The sequence below is a fragment of the Bombyx mori genome, chromosome 14 (assembly GCF_030269925.1).
Source record: "Bombyx mori chromosome 14, ASM3026992v2".
Lineage (NCBI taxonomy): Eukaryota > Metazoa > Arthropoda > Insecta > Lepidoptera > Bombycidae > Bombyx > Bombyx mori.
The window spans coordinates 3,278,598-3,303,150 of NC_085120.1; the positions used below are offsets into that span (position 1 = coordinate 3,278,598).

General features: G+C 35.6%; 1 protein-coding gene and 1 long non-coding RNA gene across 3 annotated transcripts in view; one reads left to right on the plus strand and one right to left on the minus strand.

Moving 5' to 3' along the window:
- LOC101737761 (transcription factor Sox-5) overlaps window positions 1-24,553 on the minus strand; it is a 419,303-nt gene that overhangs the window by 99,518 nt on the left and 295,232 nt on the right. For both annotated transcript variants that reach the window (XM_021353198.3, XM_038015468.2), the window contains one exon: window positions 20,029-20,565. In XM_021353198.3, the coding sequence (XP_021208873.1) occupies window positions 20,029-20,561 (533 nt within the window). In that variant the 5' untranslated portion in view covers window positions 20,562-20,565. The remainder of the gene's footprint in view (window positions 1-20,028; window positions 20,566-24,553) is intronic.
- Window positions 6,983-7,767, plus strand: LOC134200083 (uncharacterized). Its single transcript, XR_009974839.1, has 2 exons — window positions 6,983-7,118; window positions 7,584-7,767. It is a non-coding gene; the product is annotated as an uncharacterized LOC134200083 (long non-coding RNA).

Below are 24,553 nucleotides of genomic sequence, written 5' to 3' on the forward strand. Positions count from 1 at the left end.
GTTGTATTCTCAATGACTTCACTGATAGTCCAGCGCAGAATCAATTGATTAATCACACATAATCAATTTTGCTAACGTATAAAAAGTATTCAAGTTAATATTTATTAACGTAATAAATTATAAAAACCGATCTCCCGACGGACTTCTGTGTAGAACACGCGTCTTGTGAGTTCAATTATCAAAAACCAACAGGTCTGGTGCGAACTAAACCAGTTCAAGTCATAATTAAGTGATCGGATATTTTGACATTCCTCTGACGTTCGCACCATAAAGTTACCGAAGGGAAAGTCGATCGCCGGATCCGAGAAAACCAAATTAAAGCGCATAGGGGGAAAAGCCGTGCACTTGTTTTGTTAATTGCAAAAAAGTGGAGCATTATTTGTGCAATTGTTCATTTTTAAACTGTCAGAATTTCTCAATGTATCTCATTATATTGTCAGCGCGAGGACCGCTTTCTCGCAAGCGCTTATTGAGAGCGAATTCAGAGGAAAAATAAATTAATTGCCCGTAATTAAGTTTTTTTTTTTGTTTTTTTTTTTATTCAATGCGCTCGCACACTGGACGCACGTTTTGAGGAAACGGTAATTTATGAGATGAACGAGTTGTCTTTAGTTATAATCGGCGTTGAACGTGTAAGTAATTGACAGTTACAAGATTGCGAACCAATTTGAAACTAGTTTCAAATGACTCGTGGTTCTGAAGTTTCCCTTTTATTTGTACGGTTTAAAAGACTTTTATTGTTATATTATCGTCAACTTGTAGTTGAGTATCTTCAATATCTTCTTTCTTTCACAATATCAGTTGATTTTGAAGATTTTGACAGTAGAATTGAGCTTGGTAATGTTTATTGGTGGTAGGACGTCTAATGGTTCCGCACGTGTAGGTAGCATCACTCTGCCTATGTCTGCCGTGAAGCAGTAATGCGTTTCGGTTTGAAAGGCGTGGCAGCCGTGGTACTGTTAAAAGTGAGCCTTTAGAACTCATCTCTCAAGGTGGGTGACGGCATTTACGTTGTAGATGTCTATTGGCTCTGGTTACCACTCAACACCAGGTGGGCCGTAAGCTCGTCCACCCATCTAAGCTATAAAAAAAATGCAAGCTTCCCAGTCCAATAATGAAGCTAAAACAATCAATTGAGCTTGCGGGACAACTAGGGTGCTCTAATCGAATGATTGTCCGTCAATCGATGTATCGATTTACAAATTATTCGATTGTTCCGATTCACGGAACACGAGTGCTTTTAAAGTTCTCTTCTGTTTTAGTTCAAAGTTAATTTTGAAGAGTCGTCCTTTTATTTGTATTTTCTAGAACTTTCTTAGAATTTCATATATACGTGTTTTACAGTTGGTTATTGAGATGTTAGCTCTTGAATTATCATTACTTATATACTCGTAGTATCCTTAATGTGGAGTTTGTGCCGAAATACACCGACAGTGTGAGAAAGTATGGGCACACACAAATCTTATGAATTGTCTTATTGAGTGTTACAAGACGTCACATTATAATTGCCGAAAAAAACTGCCCAACTCTTGTTCACTGAATAAATATTCAAAAGAACGATCTTTACTGTTAAATTAAATAGAAAATGTATGTAAGTCCTTAAGATTATGTGAAGGTACAATATTACCAAGATCATTGAACTACTGACGCCAATAGGATGCTATTAGGTTTGCATTCGACATCTTCAAAAATACGACTAGCAAAAGAAGACGGATAATCGATTTTCAATACCGAAAATTTCGAAAATTTCGAAGTTTTCCGTAAACAAAAGGATACAAACCCTTACTCTTAAGGGTTGCGTCGCGAACAGGGGTGACGTCATTAAAATGGATGCCATGGGGCCGACGTGATGAATTTCTAATATATACATAGTGTTCTGCGATAAGCTACTACGATTTTATCATAAAGAAAATAACTATTTGCATCTGAATTTGATTTAAATAAATTATAGAAAATTTTAACATATTTATTTTGACAAGTTACTCTTACGGTAATCTATTTTAATATTAGATTAAATAACTAAACCCCTCTGCTTTTCGCCTGGTATCATATACATATATGTATTATAATAATAATAATAATAATATATAGTATATTCTGTGTCGTTAAAATTCTTATTCCTATGAACAACTTAGAAATCGTATTTCAACTTCGAATATCGAACGTTCAAATTTTAAATTAGCAATAACGAGAAACATCCTGTGTTTGAAAAGTATTCTCAACTTTTTAAAAGAAACTCGATAGGCACGCCCTGGGGTTGCTACAGTAAGTAAAACGACGGAGGTTAACGATTTTTTTTTCAGTTTCTTTTGCAAAACGTACCTACATAGTATATGTTTCGACTAACTCATTATAATTTACGGAAACTTTAAATTTAAACGTTTGAGTAAATTACGACTTCTTACTATTTAATAACTAAATAGTTATAAGCGTCATTAAGTTAGATGCAAGCGGCCTATGAGGCCTATGTCCAGCAGTGGACATCTGTGGGCTGAAAGATAGGATATAAAGTCTGTATATGTAAGTATACTGGGCCACGACCCTCAGCATTGAGGATTATCCACGCAAGTCGATTTTTTAAATAGGTATTGCAGAAGCCGAACTTCTTAGTAGCTTAGGAAGAGTTGGATCATCTGTTGACGAATATGAATGATGCCAATCATAAAAAAATATTAATTTTTTTTGATTTTTATTTTCTGCAATTTCTTTTTTGGAAGCTGTCAACCCCGAGCCCACCTGCCGGCGTCGTAATTGTGAAAAACATATTCTGTGCAACTTCGATTCTTTCATCGGAAGTTCCCTTTGATTTTTCTTAGCCCCCGTCACGACTCGATCAAATTTTTCAACATTTCTTTGATAGGAATCAAATTAGAACATAATTGCTTCGACATTATTTTATGAGGTTTCTTTGACGTTTCTTTCGCAACGATCTTTAGCTTATTAATTGTCAGTTAATTAGATGCGGGCATCTTGGTATCGAATTAATTTTCTTTTCAATATTCGGATAACGAATTTTCTAAAAAGTTTGCTTGTGACGAGGCAATGGGATGTAATTGTTTTTTTTTTTTTTGTCGATTGAAATAGGCTGGTTATATTTTAAATTACTTAAAATCATGCTTAGAACATTTAATGAATGTCTTTTAAATTATATCAGATCGGTTTACATTCAGTATATATATTTTTTTTATGGCTTAGATGAGTGGACGAGCTCACAGCCCACCAGGTGTTAAGTGGTTACTGGACATCTACAACGTAAATGCGCCACCCACCTTGAGATATAAGTTCTAAGGTCTCAAGTATAGTTACAACGGCTGCCGCACCCTTCAAACCGAAACGCATTACTGCTTCACGGCAGAAATAGGCAGGGTGGTGGTACCTACCCGTGCGGACTCACAAGAGGTCCTACCACCAGTAAATAATTTATTTATATTTATATTATATTATATTATACACCAGTAAATTTTATGCATTACGATTTAAATCAGATTATTTCATGATTTTGTAGTTCTATGGAAGTCCTAGCTTAACTGATTTCCAAAAACGAGGAAATAAATACATATAATGTATGTAATTGCGACAGGAGGTTAAGGTTCCTATTCTATTAAAAAATATGATTGGCACTAAGGCTGTGATCAGAAGATTTCAGAGTTACTTAATTAAAAAACCTAAGATTTTATCTACAAATGACACTTTTTAATTACCTCTTTCAATAAGGATACGTCATATTATGTGACCGAAACACAGAGAGGACGAGTTTATTTATTTATTTATTTAAAAGCAATGAAAAACAAAAACATTCGTTTGAAATAGTGCCTGAAAGAATAATAGCATACAATAAAGGCGCACTGTAGAGCACACATCATTTGAATGACATAAAGTATGCACCGTCAGGGCTGCCACACGCCGACACAATTTGTTGCCAACAATAAAAAATCCCTTAACGCGAGACAACGGCTGCAGGGTTATCCGTCTTGTTTGTCCCTTCGCGACAGCCACACAAGATTAATATGGATATGCCCATAAATTTTTAAATTTTATTTCAATATTCAAATGGGTATGGGCAATTAGTATTTTAGGTTATAAATAAAATAATGTCTAACGGAACTTTAAATGCAGTCCATTTGTTATAGTATGTTTAGTAAAATAAATAAAAATGTGTGCGTGTACTAGTGTACACACGTAAGAAGTGAAACTTGTTTATGGCCTTATTTTTCGAAAAATGATCTACATGCAACTTTCTAGAAATTGGTTAAATAAAGTTAAATTAGATAAAGTTTAAACAAAAGGATTTTATTATCATAGACATGAATACAAAAAAAAAAGTTAAATTAGATAAAGTTTAAACAAAAGGATTTTATTATCATAGACATGAATACAAAACAGATGGCGCGTAACGGAAAAAAAGTGACGCGTAACCGAAAAATGTGACGGTAAATTTTTTTCCAACGCCGATAAGGAAGTTTCACTTCAATAAAGACTTAAGTGTTAAATAAGACATACCCTATCCTGTGGACCGAATGGTAAACAGTCGACGTTGCCCTAAGAACGTCATTACGGATCCTCCCGATCGATTAACGGTGCTTTTAGGTACCTCAAGCACCCGTCACCCTTCTCGCCTAAACCGTCGCTTGTGACGAAGTGCTCGACGAGTAAATTAACCCATTGACACAGCCCACTGAGTTTCTCTCCGAGTTTTGTCAGTGGGTGGCGTTTCCGATCCGGTGGTAGATTCTGCGAACCACTGCTCTTGCTAGGGCCAGTATTAGCAACACTCCCGGTTTGAGCCCCGTGAGCTCACCTACAAATTAGGGCGAAGCTGAAATAGCCTCTCAAGGATATCAGCAAAAGTAGGAAAAAAAAAAGTCAAGTAAGTCTTTTGTCACAACGAGTTGAGATGACATCATCAATAGTCTGCAGACCCGAGTACTTGGCCAGGTTCAAGTGCAAGGAGAGCCCAGCATGCATCTGTGACCCTTACGTCGACGAGTCAGTGGCCCACGTGCTTCTGGAGTGTCCAGTCTTTGGCTCAGCATGATTCGACTTGGAGGTCGAACTGGGCCAAAGACTCCATGCGCGAAAACTCCCCAATTTAATGAAAAAAACCTGTGCGAGGAACTTGTTCCTAAAATATGCTATAAAAATTATAAAGGAGGTTAATAAAAGAAATAGAACATAAGAATTTTTTATAACATATAATATTTTAACATATTATTACTGTTGTAAATAACCTAGCTTAAGTAAATAGGATTAAGTGTACATGTACTAGGTTGAAGGTAGAATAAGGAAATGTAAATAATTATAGAAATAAAGAGTCCCAACAGCCCTACTCCCCTCCCCTCCTTTTAGTAACCGCAGCTAGGAATGCAAAGTATGAATGGAATGAATGAAAGTACGAGAGGAATAAATGCGAGAACTGGTATGATAAAGAGGCTCGGAATGAATGCGTGACCTAGTTTTTAAGCCCCTTATGGGCAGGAGTATAAAGTATAATTAAAATTAAAACAAAACAAAAAATGTAAACATGAATCTCTGGCTTTGTTGTTTGCTAGAGGTACGGAAAAAAAAAAAAAAAAAAAAAAAAAAAAAAAAAAAAAAAAAAAAAAAAAAAAAAAAAAAAAAAAAAAAAAAAAAAAAAAAAAAAAAAAAAAAAAAAAAAAAAATAGTCTGCAGACGTCTACTGCTAGGTATAGCTGCCCTCCGAGGTTCGCCAAAAGATGATTCCACAAGCTGGATTGATAACCTACTGATAGCCGGGAGATGATTGCCGGTGTCCACGACGGCAGCAGGACCGGTAAGATAAGCACTCCATATTCTGGTCAATCTTGTTTCGTGATAAAAGAAAACCGAAAGACTTGCTTTTTATCTAATTTTCTTCACATGTGTGATATTCCTATCTTCGTATCTTTTAAGTGTTTTTATTTTCACTTGCGAAATAAAATTATTGAATTATTTCAAAGTCCTATCCACGTTACACCATCAAACAATACTCTCATTATTATTTAAAGGCGGCAGGCACTGCGCAGTTCGTCATGTAGTTTTTGTGGTCGCGGTACAGAGGGGAGACTGATGGCATTTTAAATCAGGTTAAGGTCAACGGAAACCTATGGGATTACGTTGGAAAGCACTAAAGTCGAGCGAAATTCTTGAGAATAATTCAAGTTTATTACGCGAGTTTTGTTTTCACCATTTTGAAGTTACATTATTAAACTATAGAACAATTATATTAGTGACCTTTACCGGTACGTAATTACGGATGCTATTTGACGTCACAACGTGTTACGCGGCAGAAGTAAGCATGATGGTGGTATCTAACCGTGCGGGATATTCCATTTTTTTTTTCGTAGGCATTTACAAATTTCGTTTTTAGTGTTGTGACTCGCCTGTCCAGGTTTACTAATAACAATATGTGTCTTTCAAAAACGAACAAAAATAAACTTATATGACAAATCGAACTAACAGTTCATTTCATTTGTTTTATACTTTTCATAATGGACAATGTAAGAGCAAAATCATACAATTATTGTATCGTTATTAGTCCCTGATGCATGTGAAAATTTTCAAGTTAATCGGTCGTATTAATGTTGATGAAAATGACGTTCAAAGATTCGATCACATACAAACGTACTTACATACATACATACGAAGCTAATAAAAATATGTTTTAAAAAAAAAGCACAGACAGTCCTTCATAAATACGAAATAGTGGCACGTCTGTTTTTCGATCAGTTTCGCAAATAGAATTGACGTTTTCCAAACTATCCGATACGTTCAAATAAAAACACATTCCGTATAGTAAACGAAAGGCCATACATGAATTCTTCATTTCGAATAGCACGACCACGTTAGGGCATTATCATATTTAGAGCTTGCCACACTGACTCTATATTCAGATGGAATTTTTGATGCACTGGCAGCACAGCCCGCGCCTCGATTGGCCCAACTGAATATTGCATGAGCCAATCGTTGCGCCGTATTGCATTCCGATTTAAATCGCCATGGCGGGAAAACGTTGACCACAAACTAGGGTATTATGCAACGTCATTTGCAATGATAGTTAATTTGCTGTTACCCAATCGAATCGACTAGGAATGCTGGAAACGTCATCCTTGCGCAGATAAGTGAGTACGGCTTTTGTAACAGTAAAAGTTAGATATATTATGAGTTGATTTCGTGTTATTATCTCGCGTTTTTATTGTCAATCTATTGTTTTTTTTTTTTATAATAATAATAATATTTATTCAAGCCTCTTTAAATGCAAACACGTTCAAGAATTCTAAACACTAGTATAATAATATACATGGCTTTTTTTATGAGGTATACAATAACAAAATTTCCTGACTTGTATGCTAGGAAAACCTGTGTTACAAAAGTCAGTGGTTCAGTGCTAGGTCACCAGGTAAAGAAAGTTTTTTTTACCCATTTTTCGAATGCTTTAGCGTTTTCATGGTCGATTGTCAGATATGTTATAGCGGTAACGAAAATTACTTTATTAAGCCTTTTAAATGTAGTATTCAATTTTTCTGCGACTTGTGGAAAATGGCAGCGAAAATACGATAAAACTACCTATTTAATTTTGTCCGCAGAAAAGAATGCCAAAAGTTAGCTTGAAATCAAATACAGAACGTACGATAGATAACATTTGACTCGTCGTTATGATTGTTCCTCACTAATTCGTTCTGTTATGAAGACGAGTGTTTTAATTGTTGTTATAGCTTTAATTGGAGCAGGCCAGCGCGGATAATGCAAAGATTACATTAGACATTGAAATTTGTTTGTTTTATTGCAATTTTGTATTCGTTCTCTTATCTTCGCGGCACAAGTAAAATATGTTGTATAAGTTCACACGGGCATTCGTTAGTATGCTTCGCTTTTTGAAGTTATACTTCCTTAGGCGCGTTATGAAAAATTGATGAGAGTGAAATTTTTCGATGCGCGCGCACCGTGACACAAAATTAACAGAAAGGAAGTTGCCCACTAAATCGCTCATTACAATACGACCGACGTAACTGGGCGAGCATAGCCGCAGGTGAACTTTCCGAACCGTACCGAGAATTACCGAATTTATACGATGTCAAGAAAAGGGATGTCCAATATGCGTGTTTGAGGATGTTGTTTAATCGATTTTTTTTTCAAATTGATTAAAATTTAAATAAAAAAAGGTATAAGTTCTTACTCGCGTACATAAGTACACACACCCTTTTTTTGTTTAATTAAGGGTAAGAAAGCTGATCTGAATCGACTGGCAGCGCGAATATCGTCCGTGACACACGGATTCGACTAGGTGAAACTAGAAGCACGTCTAACACATTATTCACACAATAGAGTGCTTAAATAAAACACAATTTGCAATAAACAACAGCACAATTAAATGAACAACAATAGAAATTCAATAAGCCGTTTGAGTAAATCGTGTGAGGCGGCGCGCTGGCCAATCACTTCCACTATTGCATAAAGAGTTATTGTTTGGCACAAAGCCTTATTGTATTCGATGTAGCAAGTACTATTGTGTCGGCCAGCCTTGGAAACTATCCATGAAGATGTACAGTACCCGACAATAAATATTGCACATCGACATGTGGAAAGAGACAACGGCTAATTTTGTTTTTGTTTTTTCCTTGGACCCTTAAAACGGCAGCGAAGAGAAGCAATCTGTCTATCTTATACCAACTGCAGATCAAGACTAGACTGTCCACACTCTGCCTTCGCCGCGCACTCGAGTACTTCGATCATTTTGCTCGGAAAACACCGGATAGCTTAGAGAGATTATTCGTGACAGGCAAGATCAAGGGAAAGAGACCGCGCGGGCGCAGTCCGACAAGGTGGTTCGACCAAATCCGCACCACACTAGAGATCCCATTCCACGACGCCCTTCATGCGGCCAATGATCGGAGGCGCTGGCGGGTCGAAATGTAATGGTCACGACCCTCACCAGTGAGGAAATGACGCGAGGAGGAGAAGGTTTTCGCTGTCACACGATACTAAAGCACCGGTGTTTATTGAATGACGACTGTAACGTCATAATATATAGTGTTGTCTCTTTCTAGAAGTCGATGTGAAACATTTATTGCCGGGTACTGCCAATAAATGGCGGTAAGTTTGTATGTGTTGTATGTTTTTAATGTTGCCGCTGGCTGTAGATATCATATTGAGGTCAAGGTACAATTAGCGTCACAATAGCCAAACGTATAAGTCAGCAAAAGTTCGGTCAAATCGCTGTTTGTAGGTTGGCGACATACGATTGAAAAACTTTTGTATGTTAGCTTCGTTGTTGTCCCGTGCTCCTGTGACGTGTGACTTAACATCATAGTATGATATACTCATATTCTTAGATGCATGTATTAAAATTGAGTAGTAAGTATATTAAGTGACAATCAGTGGAACACAACAGTACTGGAGTGGAGATCTCGTACTGGACGTCCTAACGTAGGCAGACAGCCAACGAGATGGACCAATGACCTGGTCAATGTGGTTGGTAGGGATTGGATGCGAAAGGCAAAATAGGATGGTCACGGGTTGAAGAAGAAGGAGCTTATTAACTTGTGACGTCATAGTGAAATGGACAACTTTGTTGTATTCAAACTGGTTGTTTTCTTCACACAAACTGGAAATTCGTTCTAGTTTTACATTTTTAGACGTGAATGCCAACATCAACCTTGAAACATGAGGTCGTAGTCTCATTACCTATTCTTGCCTTTTTTGCGTGCTTACAATGCGGCCTACCAAATCTAATTTAACCATCCATACTACAGTTCTAATTGAATTAAAATTTATAATCTGTTCCGTGTTAAAGAACATGGAACAGACGCTAATGGATATATCACTAATATGGTCGTCATTTGTCAGTAAAAAAACGAAGGTTTATCGACTACCCTCAATCTCAATTTTAGTAAAGACCAGACGTAGACGCCCCGAGGTTCAATCACTCATAATCAAGAACCGAAATATTCACATTAATTAATGTTCCTTAAGCTTTTGTGATCTGTAACACTTACTTTACACTCATATATTATATACCACGACACAAATTACGCTACGGTTCTATTGTTAACTTTTTTGTCTTTCTTTACTCGGTGTAAAGCATAAGCGAAAGCGACTTGAACAATTACAGCGTTCCGAAGAACGTTTGTGGTGAAAACCAAACATCTGTAGTGTTTACTATTATATGTATGTATTTATGTATAAATTTCATTGCACCTACCACTATTTACTGCGCACTACCTTTGGTTGACTGGTAGAGAATGCCATAGGCATTAAGTCCCCCAATGAAAATTTTACATGAAGTAATAAATAAATAAATAAATATTATGCGTTTATCCAAATTGATTTTGTATGAATTAGTAAATAAAGGTATTAAATAAGTGTTTAATTAAGCACTCCGAATGGAGCTCAGAAATTAATATTTCTACAAGAACTGCATGGAACGGAAGATACGGAACGGAGCATTCTTTAAAGTAAATTATCCATTTCACGAAAGATTTTCGCTCCTTAATACAAATAAACCCGCAACAATTATGTATTGTAATTTGCGTAATTACTATATATGTAATTGAGATATAGACCTCAAGTCTCAACCTGGGTCGCGGCGTTTACTTTTACAATAGGCTTCGGTATTTTATCTACACTAGATAGGTTGTGACCTCGTTGACTCATCTAACCAATTAATAAATGGCCATTAAACTGAATACCCCCAAGCTTAATACGATTTGATTGTAGTTGATAAAATCTATTTCATTATCAAATTATCTTACTCAGCTAAGTAAAAGGAGCTGCAATTAAACCAACCAGGAAATAGTTGGCCGGTAAAACACACACGATGAAACTCTTAAGCTTTTCGCTCGTAAATTACGCCACACGCGTTAAGTTGGATTCACAACTCATAAACGAGATGGATTGTTGTACATTACGCGTTCACGTCTTAATCCCTCCGTCGACGATCGCTGCCTTTAATTAGGACCACGCCAGAGGGACAATAGCGCTTTAATGCAGGTAGATTTACCGCAGCGTTGCGTGATGGCTCACAGCGTAATGGCCGTCGCTCGGTGAAGGATATGATGTTCTAAATATACCGACCGAGCCCAGTGATATCGAGCGCGAGGAAGCATAACAGTTTCTGCTTTAGAAACGAGACGCTGAACACGGATATGGACATTCTATTGATTACAATACAAATTGTACGTACCTACGGAACGTAAGCGCATTTTCTTTTTTAATACGCTTTTATTATTAGCTTCAGGCGTATGTATGTATGGTAGGTTTGTAACGGTATCTTTGAACATGATTTTGACCCCCTTCAAAACGTCGGATTAACTCGAAATTTGATTATATTATTAAGGACCGATGACAATTCAATATTTAAAAAATTGAAAACAAACAAAAATTTTAAATATTGAAAACCAACTAAAAAATAAATAATAGTTTAAAAAAAACTAACAGAATACGCTTTTATAGAAAATCCAACTAAAAATAGAATATAAATTTTAATAAATTTGAATTAAAAATAGTGTAAGAATTTATGATTTTAAGTATTGTAAAAAAGCGTGGGGTGCTTGCTTTTCAGGATATTATCAAAATTACTGTTCATAAAATATTTATAACTACTGATATCATATAAAAGCGTATTTTGTTAGTTTTTGTCAACTATTATTTATTTGGGTTTGACGTTCTATGAATTCGTGGTAGACCATCGCCATCACCGGACTTCGCTTGTGAATTAATTTTTATATCGAACATTTCAAATCCGACAAAAGATATTCGTGTTATTCAAAACTACGGACTTAGCACGTCTCTATACAATAATGCCGTAGTTGGTTTTAATATAATTTCTGATCGCATAGGTCATTATGTCAATCCTATCTGCAGACGAGTCAATATTTACATTTCGTTATCTTTCAGTATCTCGTTATAATTTAATAGCTTTTGTCAATAGCGATCATTATTATAATGGTTATGGCGGATGTTTTTGTTCGTTGCTAAGTATGCTGCATTGTTATTTATACACATCTCTCTGAGGCACATAATAATATGTTATTGACGAATGTATTATGTAATTAATTATTTATTTATCGTGAATAATCCACACTAGATATTATTTAACGGGTTTTATTAAAGACGCCAACAGGGTTGCAATATGAGGAAGTCAGTGTGAATATTCTGGTAAGAGTCCGTTAAAAAAATAGTAAGGATTATTCACGATATTTTCAAGTTCTTATTAATAGCATAATTAGTGAAGGACTCAATTTAAAAATGGTTCTATATTAACCCAAACTACGATTTGTTTCTGTATAGTGAGAATTAGGTACGAAAGCCAAATATATTTAATAAAACCCAGCAATGACGATTGGGAATCGATCCTCGATCGCCTTGTAACTAGTGAGCATACAAACCATTAGGTCAACAGATCAATGAACAAACAAACGATCAATTAACCAAAAAGATATAACAGACACTAGCTTCTGCGAGATCTTATCACAAAACAGATTTCATTCACCACTAGTGAAGGGTATAGAAAAATTATTTAAAATTTGCTACTTCAAAGTCAAAAATATAGTAGCCCTGGGTAAGACTAAATTACAGAGTTAACATAATTAGTGAATCTATATTGAATGCAGTTTATTATTATTTATGCAGTTTATTAGTATTTGAGTGACTGGTCGCTGTCATTGCGAATGGTTTCTTACGCGAGAAATGATCTTTAGTGTGAGTTTAAAAAATGCCTTCTCTTCTTCTTTTTCTTCACTTTATCCCACTAGGTGGGGTCGGCACAGTCAATTTTTCTCTTCCATTCTCTTCTATCACCCGTCAGCTCAACACTCACTCCTCTCTCTCTCTCATATCGTCATTCACATACTCTATCCATGTCTTCTTCGGTCGACCTCTTCGCCCTATACCTTGCACTACAATTTCCATCATCACATTTAACAAATGCCTTCTATTGGCCGAAATAAAATATTCTAGAACGATAAGCGGCGACTAACTAAGGCTTTACCGTCGATGACTGAGTGATAACCAGAACCCTATTGAACTATCTGATATATATTTGTCACGAAATCCGTGGGTGGATAGACATCGCATACACGCCTACATACTACTTACATAGCTTTTGACTACAGCTAAAAAAAAAAAGACAAATCAAACTGCGAACACTAAATTACGTGACAAATGGCAACACAACGTCCAAAGTTTATAAACAGCGCATAATAAAACCGGCTAATCACATGTCAGCGTGACAGTTACGCGCGGTAATTTGACATTAAACGTTACCCAGTCAGCATTGTTAGCGGTGACTTTTGTCTCGTTAAATCTTATGACGTTTTGGGCACAGGGATTATTTTGATTGTACTTAATTAGTTTAATTATAAGCTTGTTTAAAACTACTTAGAAGCGATTACGAATCTCTCTTAGAGTCTGGATAAACGTGAAACTGGAAACTGTTTCATTTTACTGGTGGTAGGACTTCTTGTGAGTCCGCGGGGGTAGGTACCACCGCCCCACCTATTTCTGCCGTTGCGTTTCGGTTTGAAGGGTAGGGCAGCCTTTGTAACTATACTGGGATCTTAGAACTTATATCTCAAGGTGGGTAGCGCATTTACGTTGTAGATGTCTATGGGCTCCAGTAACCACTTAGCACCCGGTGGGCTGTGAGATCGTCCAACCATCTAAGCAATAAAAAAAAAAAAATGTGTGCGTGTACTAGTGTACACACGTAAGAAGTGAAACTTGTTTATGGCCTTATTTTTCGAAAAATGATCTACATGCAACTTTCTAGAAATTGGTTAAATAAAGTTAAATTAGATAAAGTTTAAACAAAAGGATTTTATTATCATAGACATGAATACAAAAAAGTTAAATTAGATAAAGTTTAAACAAAAGGATTTTATTATCATAGACATGAATACAAAACAGATGGCGCGTAACGGAAAAAAGTGACGCGTAACCGAAAAATGTGACGGTAAATTTTTTTCCAACGCCGATAAGGAAGTTTCACTTCAAAAATTGTGTACATCAAAAATATATTGCTATTGACGCCAGAAATTTTATCAAATATATTTGGGATTAACGGAACGTGTTCACGATGACTTGCAGTTTTGCTCATTAATTTACAAACAGACATAGATCACGTCTTAGTCTATTTTAAAGACATTTGCCGTATTTCGTTTTTATTTTATTTTATATATTTAGAAAGTTAAAAAATATATTTTAAAAAATACCGTCCGATACTGTTTTTTTTTTTAAATCTACAACACTACCCGTTTTTCATTCGACGTTCGAGGCTGTATTACCGAAAATAACCATAATAAATTAACAAAATTACCATAATTACCATTATAAATGGTATAAATGCCATAGTTTTAATGCCCAATTCTCAATCTCGCGTTAATATATGTATGTATATATATATAACTAGAGTTAGAAAGCTAGCGTTAAAGTTAATAATAGATTGGGGTTCTTATTACACAGATTAAGAAAGCAGAGATAAATTTTTGTTCTCGGTTAAACCTGTTCTATAACTACAAGTTATTAATCATCTGACAAGTTGTGCGTTCAATGTAATTAATACAATTGGCAAAATAACTGTTTTATTGCTGGACAACTAAAGCCCTCAATTTATATATTTTTCTTTTATATTTTCGTAAGAAATAATTTAAATAATGGATTAATTGTTGTTACCAATGATTTAGAAATAGCAATCAAGTTCGTTACAAACTTTTCATTTTAATTGTTTTATAACAATTATTAATAATAATCGTAGGTATATATGTATGTTTATTTATATATATATCATAATTGTTTTATAACAATTAAAGAGCAATCGAAAATATTTTGATCGCTCCGATGAACTGTGATTGGTTAACGAGAAGCGTGTTTGTTTGTTTACGTGTTGTCTTTTTGCGTGTCTATTGTTATTTGATTGTAGGAAAGGCAGAGTTTTATGAATATTTGTGTTCGACGGTTCTTTACGCCCACTGAGTTTCTCGCCGGATCTTCTCAGTGGGTCGCGTTTCCGATCCGGTGGTAGATTCTGCGACGCACTGCTCTTGCTAGGGTCAGTGTTACCACCACTCCGGTTTGAGTCCCGTGAGCTCACCTACACGTTAGGGCGAAGCTGATTTCGCCTCTCAAGCCTATCAGTATAGGTAGGAAAAAAAAAGGTTCTTTACCATGGTCATGAATAGTATTGTCTTAGGATTCTTTTATCACTGTTGTATCAGTATTCTGCTTACATCTGCCGCAGAGGTGGGTGCGTCCCTTTCTGCAGGAGACAATCACAATGCAATTGAGACTTGAACCTTATTTGTTTATTGTATAGAGACGCCTATAAATTAATTATCGATCTAGAGCAATATACGTATCACTAGTGTGGTGAGGTAAATATTTTTTAACTGTAAGTCAATTTTGAATCGATTTTTTTAGTTGTATTCGTTTCTCGGTTGCTGTCAAAGTCTTTATTAGAGAACCAAATCGGTGTCCGGGTTTGGTTGGTCTTATGACGATCACTTTTTTTTTTATTGCTTAGATGGGTGGACGAGCTCACAGCCCATCTGGTGTTAAGTGGTTACTGGAGCCCATAGACATCTACAACGTAAATGCGCCACCCACCCTGAGATATACGTTCTAAGGTCTCAAGTATAGTTACAACGGCTGCCCCGCCCTTCAAACCGAAACGCATTAACTGCTTCACGGCAGAAATAGTCGGGGTGGTGGTACCTACACGTACGCACTCACAAGAGGTCCTACCACCAGTGAATGACCCATGATTTTATGACCCATGATTTTAAAATGACCCATGATTTTCGTGGTCACAAGAGACTGTTTTGACTTGTTTTAAGATGCGACCAAGACGGGTGTGAATCTTCGAAAAAATTGTAACTGTGACATAAAGCAAACTTAGGTGAACTAACACTAAAACTAACACTACACCAGGCAACTGACCGGAACCGATGGAGGCTGACAGTCGACAAGTTAAAACTGAGTCACGACCCTCAGCAATGAGGGAGCGACGGAGAAGAAAGAAGAAGAAGAAGGTGAACTAAAATCTGGACATAAACTTTGAAACTTCCAAATCTTAGGTATATCGGTTTGCAGTCTTAATCCAGGTTTCCGGTCCATCCTATAACGCACTTAGGTTATGTTTACATAGATACACGGAAATAATTATTGTCGATAAGCTTTATGTGTTTATTATAATTATATTATTAACCATTTAATTAGATCTGGCATTTTTCCTATTTGTGTTTATGTTTTGTCTATTCGAAACGTTCATAACAATTGAGTTTGTGAACCAATTAAGTCGAAATGATAACGCTGATGTTCTTTAGCAGTAATGCGTTTCGGTTTGAAGGGTGGGTTAGCCGTTATAACTATACTCAGACCCAAGAACTTGTATCTCAAGGTGAGATGTCTATGGGCTCCAGTAACCACATAGCACCGGGTGGGCTGTGAGCTCGTCTACCCATCTAAGTAATACATTTTTTTTGGCTCGAATGGGCAGAACTAATCTCGTGATGAATGGATGGCAAATTTTATAGATTCTTTTAGAATTTGACTCTGAAAAGATCCCCCAGATTCGAAACGCCAATTAGCTGTAACAAAGATACTGACGGGCCCCGTAATAATGAGAATATTGTAATTTCTAAGTCGAAATTGCCGAAAATTTGTAGCTTTATCGCAAGTGACCGAAATACATATACCAACTATTATTAGCTCAAAGTAAGTGCCTTCCAGAGACCAGGTGTTTTTTTATGCAATCGCCCAAAAGTCCGAGTCTTGTTTGAATTTTAACTGCTCCAAGCGAGACACGGTTTTTAAGTTATATTGAAACGCATTTTGTTTTATTTTATTGCATAGGTGGATGGACGATCTCACAGCCCACCTGGTGCTCAGTGGTTACTGGAGCCCATAGACATCTACAACGTAAATGCGCCACCCACCTTGAGATATAAGTTCTAAGGTCTCAGTATAATTACAACCGCTGCCCCACCCTTCAAACCGAAACGCACTACTGCTTCACGGCAGAAATAATCAGGGTGGTGGTACCTATCCGTGCGGACTCACAAGAGGTCTTATCACCAGTAAAATATGTTAATTGTTTTCTAAACTAGTTGAAACTATCCTTTGAAGTGGAACTCTGGATTTCTTGCAGAAATGAAAGGAAACCACCTTCCTGTGCTTCCAATATGCGCTACGAACAAATATCTGTAGATTCCACGAGTGACCAATGAATTATATACACGAAAAAAAATATACAAATTTTAATAAAAACGAATTTACAGTTCCACTTACATAAAGCACGAACGAGCTTTTATTCCAACTACTAAATAACAGTGTGCGACAGCCTCATGTCGACGGCTCCAATTTAATTGGTCGTATTATGGCTCATTAAAAACAATGTGAAGACCACCGCAAGACTACTATAAAACCTTTAAAAGCCGTCCTTAACTAAACTTTTAATAGATATTTAGCTTTTAGGGTCGTTTGTTTGCGGTCGGGTTCGCAAGGGAAAACGTTGTTAATTTTTACGTAAGATTACCCTCAAATTCGTTATTAGGGATAATTCTTTGGAACTGTAACAGTGTTCCATATTGCTTGTTGTTACATTGTAAATTATATTAAAGATTCTTTGGTCAATGAATTTCTTCACACCCGTCAAATAGTAACGTAAACATACCCAGTTAATACAAAAAAAAAACTTAACAGTAATCACGATGTCATATAGGAACAGTAATGTCTTCCAACGAAAATATATTTTATAGATTTATAATTTAATATTTATTTCTTAAATCTATCTGTAGAAAATTTTAATTGCCTTTTGGGAATATTGCTTTTAACTATTAATTCTTTTTTATTTGCAAGTCTCTTAAAAGCCTTAACTACAAAAAAAAACTAACGAGTAATGTATATAATAATTAATATAATATTTTCTATCCATTTATTTTGCACTAGATGTAATGTAATGCAATAACAGTCGGTTCATGCGTGGGTTCAACGAACTCGAGCGATACGGGCTAGCCAGACTGGCTGTATTGGTTATAGATTGCGGGTTTACCACACATCGATGCTTCAGTTCTAAAGGGCATCAATTAAAAGGATATTCTTACAGAATGATAAATTAAATGATTCCTATAACTTTTGTTTTTTTTTGCTTTGGCGATTATAAATCTACAAACGTGAATTGAAAAAAATATAATTCCGCTTTTTTTGTATTTCGATGTGATAAGTAAAGATTACTCGATATTCAATTCGCATATTATATGACAATGAATGGCTTTAAGATGACACGTTCACTAATAATAATGAATTTTGATGACATTCAGTTTTATTTATTTAATAAAAGGAACACGAACATTGTTTATGACAAAAAGTGTCTAGTAATTAAAATGCATTCTTAAATAGCCTTCCTTCTATCGAGATTAGCCGAAATTTTAAAGTTTTTCTCTATTTTAAAGATTGGAACTGAAGGTTGATAAAAAAGAATTACCATTTATAGTATAGGCTAATAATATAGGTGATTCAATCTAGGGCGTTTCAGTAATCTAACCATCAATAGAGCTAGTCGCGTTACCTGTATAATACACGAAGTGCAATATCATGATAAGAACGTATTCAAACGACGAAAACAGCTTAACTTATCAAATTATTTTCCGTTTATATTTTATTACTAGCTGACCCAGCAGACTTCGTAGTGCCTCAATCGAAAAATAAATTGTATAAAATAAACTTAAAACAAACAAAAGGAATCGGACCGACGGGGACACAGCAAAGGAAAAACAAAATTGTCATTTTTATTTAATCCCGAGCATTTTCATATTTATCTACCTTTTAAACCTTCTCTGGACTTCCACAAATAATTCAAGACCAAAATTCGCCAAATCGGTTCAGCCGTTCTCGAGTTTTAGCGAGACTAACGAACAGCAATTTCTTTTTTATATATAGAGATAGATAATTCTATATGTTTCCATACACGAAACAAATATAGAACAACACTGAGTTTAATTCCTAGCATTTTAGTTACACTAAAAATTATAACTATAATAAACGTTATAACGATTGGTAAACTCCTAAAATCGCCGTTAAATATAGTAGTTGTGGAAAAGCTACTTATCCCTCCTTAAAGTTCACGGCTATTACGTTTTATAGCTCTTTAAGAGTTAACAGTTAATTATTTACTACCTATTAATGTTTACGGTTTACTAAATAAACTAGAGCCGTTTTATTTACTGTCGTTGGCAAATTCTCCGGCGCTTGTGTTATGCAAATTTTTGTTTCATCTATTATCTATATGTATATCAAAATGAATTGCTGTTCGTTAGTCTCGCTAAAACTCGAGAACGGCTGGACCGATTTGGCTAATTTTGGTCTTGAATTATTTGTGGAAGTCCAGAGGAGGTTTAAAAGGTAGATAAATATCGGAATTAAATAAAAATATGTAGCAATTTTATTTTTCCTTTGATGTGTCCCCCGTCGGACGGATTCTTTTGTTTGTTTTAAGTTTATTTTATACAAAAGTTTAGGTCTTTTATTTGTTGATTGAGGCACTACGAAGTCTGCCGGGTCAACTAGTTATAAAATAATAAAAGATGCTACAGTATTTAGCACTTTTACAGGTTTAAGGTTTAGGTTATTAGTTTAGAGGTAACCGTCATTAATTTGTGATAAGCTATTTCAGATTACGTTATGAAAATTAACTATTTTTTGGATATCAAATCGGTTAGGTGCCTTATTATCCTTAATTCTCGACCGATTCAATTGCTAATAGCTAAGCTAAAATCTTCTGTGCCATCAATGAAACATAGAATTGTTGGTTTTTCGAAAATATTTTTGTTGTGCCTTCCACATTTGAAGATAAATGTGTACATTACGGGACAGAAAACGAAATGTAATGCAATGTAATAACAAGCAAATTACCGTACTAAGTGGTGGTAGGATGCAGTTTTTGAGATTTCCTCAATGATACATATTTAAGCGCCTTGGACTGTTATTCGGTCGAGATTCTTTTTTGTTAACATATTCTAATATCTACGTTGTACTTACTTGTTCTGCTTAACTGGCGTGGTAGACGGAGTCGGCCGCTTTTCTTCTTTAATTGTACTGTTGTTCATTTTCGAGGTCAACCTCTTGAGCACGTCATCCATGGACCTCTTATGAGGATGCGCCAAAGATAATGCACTGTTATGATTCAGCAATGAGTTATTGTTATTACAAAGACCCAAAACCTTCGCCTCAGCACCAGGACTGCTGCATTCTGAGGAGCCACGTCTCCGAGCCTGCAGATCGTTTATTTGGTGCAGACTTAGAAAAGACGATGGTACTAATAGATTGTTGGTCATCTCTAATGATTCGAAACGTTGCTTTTTGCTTGGTCTTTCGTCTTCGTTGGGCTGTTCGTCTTCGCTGATCGAGCTCCTTGTTGAGCAGCTTGGGGAGAGTTTGTAGTAGCTGTGTTGCTCGTCCGAAGACTCGGGGTGGTCTGCGAAATCCAGGGTAGCGGGTCCCGCTTCAGTATTGGCGTTCTCGGCGGCACCTTCTTGCAATTTTGACGGTGGCGACTTCCGTTTAGATGACATGTTTCTGTAAAAAAGCAATATGAAGTTAACAATTATGCTTCCAACTTTGAAAACGAACGTTGTCGTGGAGTTGGAAAGTGGATTTGTCCTATACGAAAAATTTTTTGCACGAAAATCTGTTTCAAAGACCTCTTTTTGGTTTCTCCTCTTCAGACATAGGAAGTGTTTAATTTGTTTACAAGCGCCTCGACGACAAGACATAAATGACAAACGTAAACAACATTCAAACGGTATTACTGTTTGATCGAGATCTCAGGTCAGACACCAAACGTATTTGTCACCAAGCTCCAGACTAGTTAGAAATTCGCTTCATTGGCTCAACTAATTGGACTCCAGTAATTAGCTTAATTACACCGCCTTCAGAAGGCAAGGTGTCCGTTTGTTGTCATTAATCAAATATCGCCTTATTTATTGCTTAAATGTTACTACTGCTGTAAGTTTTGTTCATTTAGAAACGAGAACGAGAATTGATTAGGAAATATTATGAAATGGATACTTTGTGATTTACCATATACTTCCATAATAAGCACATTGTTTTGATTCGATTATTTCCAATATTCATACTTAACAATGAGAAACTCGGTTCGAATTGCGCCCCCTTCGGTGCAGCCGCTGTAACTATACTTGAGACCTTAGAACTTATATCTCAAGGTGGGTGGCGCATTTACGTCGTAGATGTCTATGGGCTCCAGTAACCACTTAACACCAGGTGGGCTGTGAACTCGTCCAACAATCTAAGCAATAAAAAAATAATTAAAAAAACTCCCTGTAAATTTCAGTCTATGTATAAAATCAAAGAAATGTGACTTAGTTTATGTGCATCCTTCGAATAAAACCACCGACAGTAAGTTCTATTTTTAGACAAAGCAAACGCTAAATTTAATGCGAACGAGATCAATACTGAAAGACCCGATAACACAGTCACCAGAAATCGAATCAGGGGCCCGCAGAGACCGTGACTGCAGTACAGATGTACGATATATAGTGCGCTCGTTTTAATGGATGTGGTATTTTGACGATGATTTCAATTCAATAATAGATAACTTAATAAAAGTACTTTTTTCATATCATACAAAAGTTAAGTATCATAATTATTATTAAAACTATGCTTGATTATATTGGTGCCTAATAATTATATTTCAAATGGAGATAAAAACAATTATATGTGTTAAGAGTATTTTAATTATGGAACGTTGCGACCAACACTTCCACTATTACTTAATAAAACAGAACCTAGCTTCAAAAACATTAGTAATTTTGAATACTCAATACATCAATGGATAAATTAGTTACTTTTTTGATGGGCGTTTCTTATTTATTTAATAGCAGACAAGCAACAAATATTGTTATTTCACATACAAACCAGCAACAAAAATGAATATGCCACATCCGAATTTACGGAGTACGCTGTCTTTAAACCAATTTATAAGGGTAGTCACTTAATAGTCAACTTGCAACAATTCGTATCTACAGCTACCGGCGACGTAAACAAATTACCGCTACTATTTTTGTTTTGTTGGAGGCCAAAGGTTCTTCTTACTTGCAAATGAGGTAAAACATGACATCGCTTATTGCATTATCTGATTATTATTCAAATGATACTTGTAGTTTCCGCATACACTTCTAAGATTAATTTGAAAATAGACCTTTGCGAATTATTTTATTAACGTTTTTTTCCCTTTTTGTTGCCCTTTATGATGAGAGTTTTTTTAGTATGTCAACAAGACTATATAATAAATTACCAATAAAATTTTTGAAGACAGTAGATTTACAAGATTTTAAGAAAACATTGTATTTTTATTAGATAAGGCTTACTATACTATGTCAGAATATGTAGGTGATAAAATTAGATAATTTAGATGACAAAGTAGAATAGAGTTAAATAATCATAATTTAAGTTCAATGTTTTTATGTAGATTATACTTAAACGTAATATTTGTACGCTTTACTAGCAGGACATAGTGATAGTGCTTATTAATATTAAGCACCGTCTTTGTTAACCTATTACCACAAATAATAATTTTTTTTTTTTTTTTTTTTTATTGCCTTTGTAGGCAGACGGGCATACGGCCCACCTGATGGTGAGTGGTTACCGTCGCCCATGGACTTCAGCAATGCCAGGGGCAGAGCCAAGCCGCTGCCTACCGCTTAATACTCTCCATAAGCCTCGTTTGAAGAAGGACATGTCATAGCGCTCGGGAAACACCGTGGAGGGGAGCTCATTCCATAGCCGGATGGTACGTGGCAAAAAAGTTCTCTGGAAACGCACTGTGGATGACCGCAGTGGCTCCAGGTAGTATGGATGAACTCTACTCCGGTGGCGGGCGGTGCGATGGTAAAAACGAGATGCTGGTATCATCTCGAACAATTCCTCAGATAATAATAAAATAAATAAATAAATATTTTGAACGTACACTAACTAAATTTATTGTTATCATTTCTTACAATATTATATGTGACAGTATGTTACTTTAAGATATATACGTTTAAAAAAATAGATATTCTGTATTGATTAAAATATATGAAATTTACTACTACTCTGTATTAATTTAAGAAAATGTGTCACATATGTCAAAAAAATGTCTTTGAAGGACAATACTGACGTCATTACAATGTAGCCGCCATGTTTAAAAATTACATAAATTAACCTCAATATATTCGCATAAGTCAAAATAACAACGTAAATTCATAATTTAATATAATAAATAACTATTTCCTTGTTTAACACCTAACAATAAATAAATCTTGAAATTGATTTACCGGCTGCATTCACAACGCGTCCCCATAGTTTTCATCTTACACATTTTACTAGTAGCAGAATTTTACAATAAACATCTCTATTCCTTAAGCCATAAAGACCATTTGATTGCATCATATGTTTTCGAACGTAACTATTAATTTCCTTTTCACTACGCAAACAATGACGTCACGCGGTGGCGGGAACAATACGGAGAAGTGGCGGGAAATTTGACAGGTCAATATTACGGAACGTAAATGTTTGTTAGCATTGCAAAATTTTGATTATGGTTTGTTTGTTTTATGACTCTGTTCCAATAATCAAAAATTAAAGCATTTTTATTAGGATTTCTGTGAGCTCGGCATGCTATGTTTAATACAAAATGAAAAACATGTTGTACTCTTTTTTAAATATATAATTTTTTTTAAGCGAAATGACCACTTCTTATTTATTTCACGTTGATGCTATTATATCAGAAACTGTCAGACAAGTGACAATAACTGTACAAAGTTTCGAACTCCTACTAATTCTATTAAAACATTAACTTAAAACATTTTAAAACGTATGTTTTATGTCATGAGAAACGGAATCAGAAGTGGCATTGTATTCAAAATATCTGGGCTGGCGAAGACACTTTACTGGTGGTAGGACGTCTTGTGGGTCCCAACGGGTAGGTACCATCACCCTGCCTACGTCTGCCTGTCTTTTTTTTTTTTTTTATTTATTGCTTAGATGGTTGGACGACCTCACAGCCCACCTGGTGTTAAGTGGTTACTGGAGCCCATAGACATCTACAACGTAAATGCGCCACCCATCTTGAGTTAAGTATAAGTTTTAAGGTCTCAGTATAGTTACAACGGCTACCCTACCCTTCAAACCGAAACGCATTACTGCTTCACGGCAGAAATAGGCAGGGCGGTGGTCGGACTCACAAGAGGTCCTACCACCAGTGTCTCTAGAAATGGTATCTTATAATGGTATCTTATGGTACTTATAATATTATTTAACCATACAAAGATTAAAGTGAACTAAATTTCCTCCCTAAACGTTAAACTACCTCACGATCAAGACACTATATGTCTGTTCTTATACTAGCTACCGTAATACGTCATATGTAAGTACTAATCTTATTAAACAAATTTAAATGTTGATTGTTAGTAAGCACATTAGTGTTCGAATAACAAAATCGATTTGGTATTTTTTACAAAGTTCATAATTGACCTCAACAACAACAAACAAACAAAATCGCGCGATT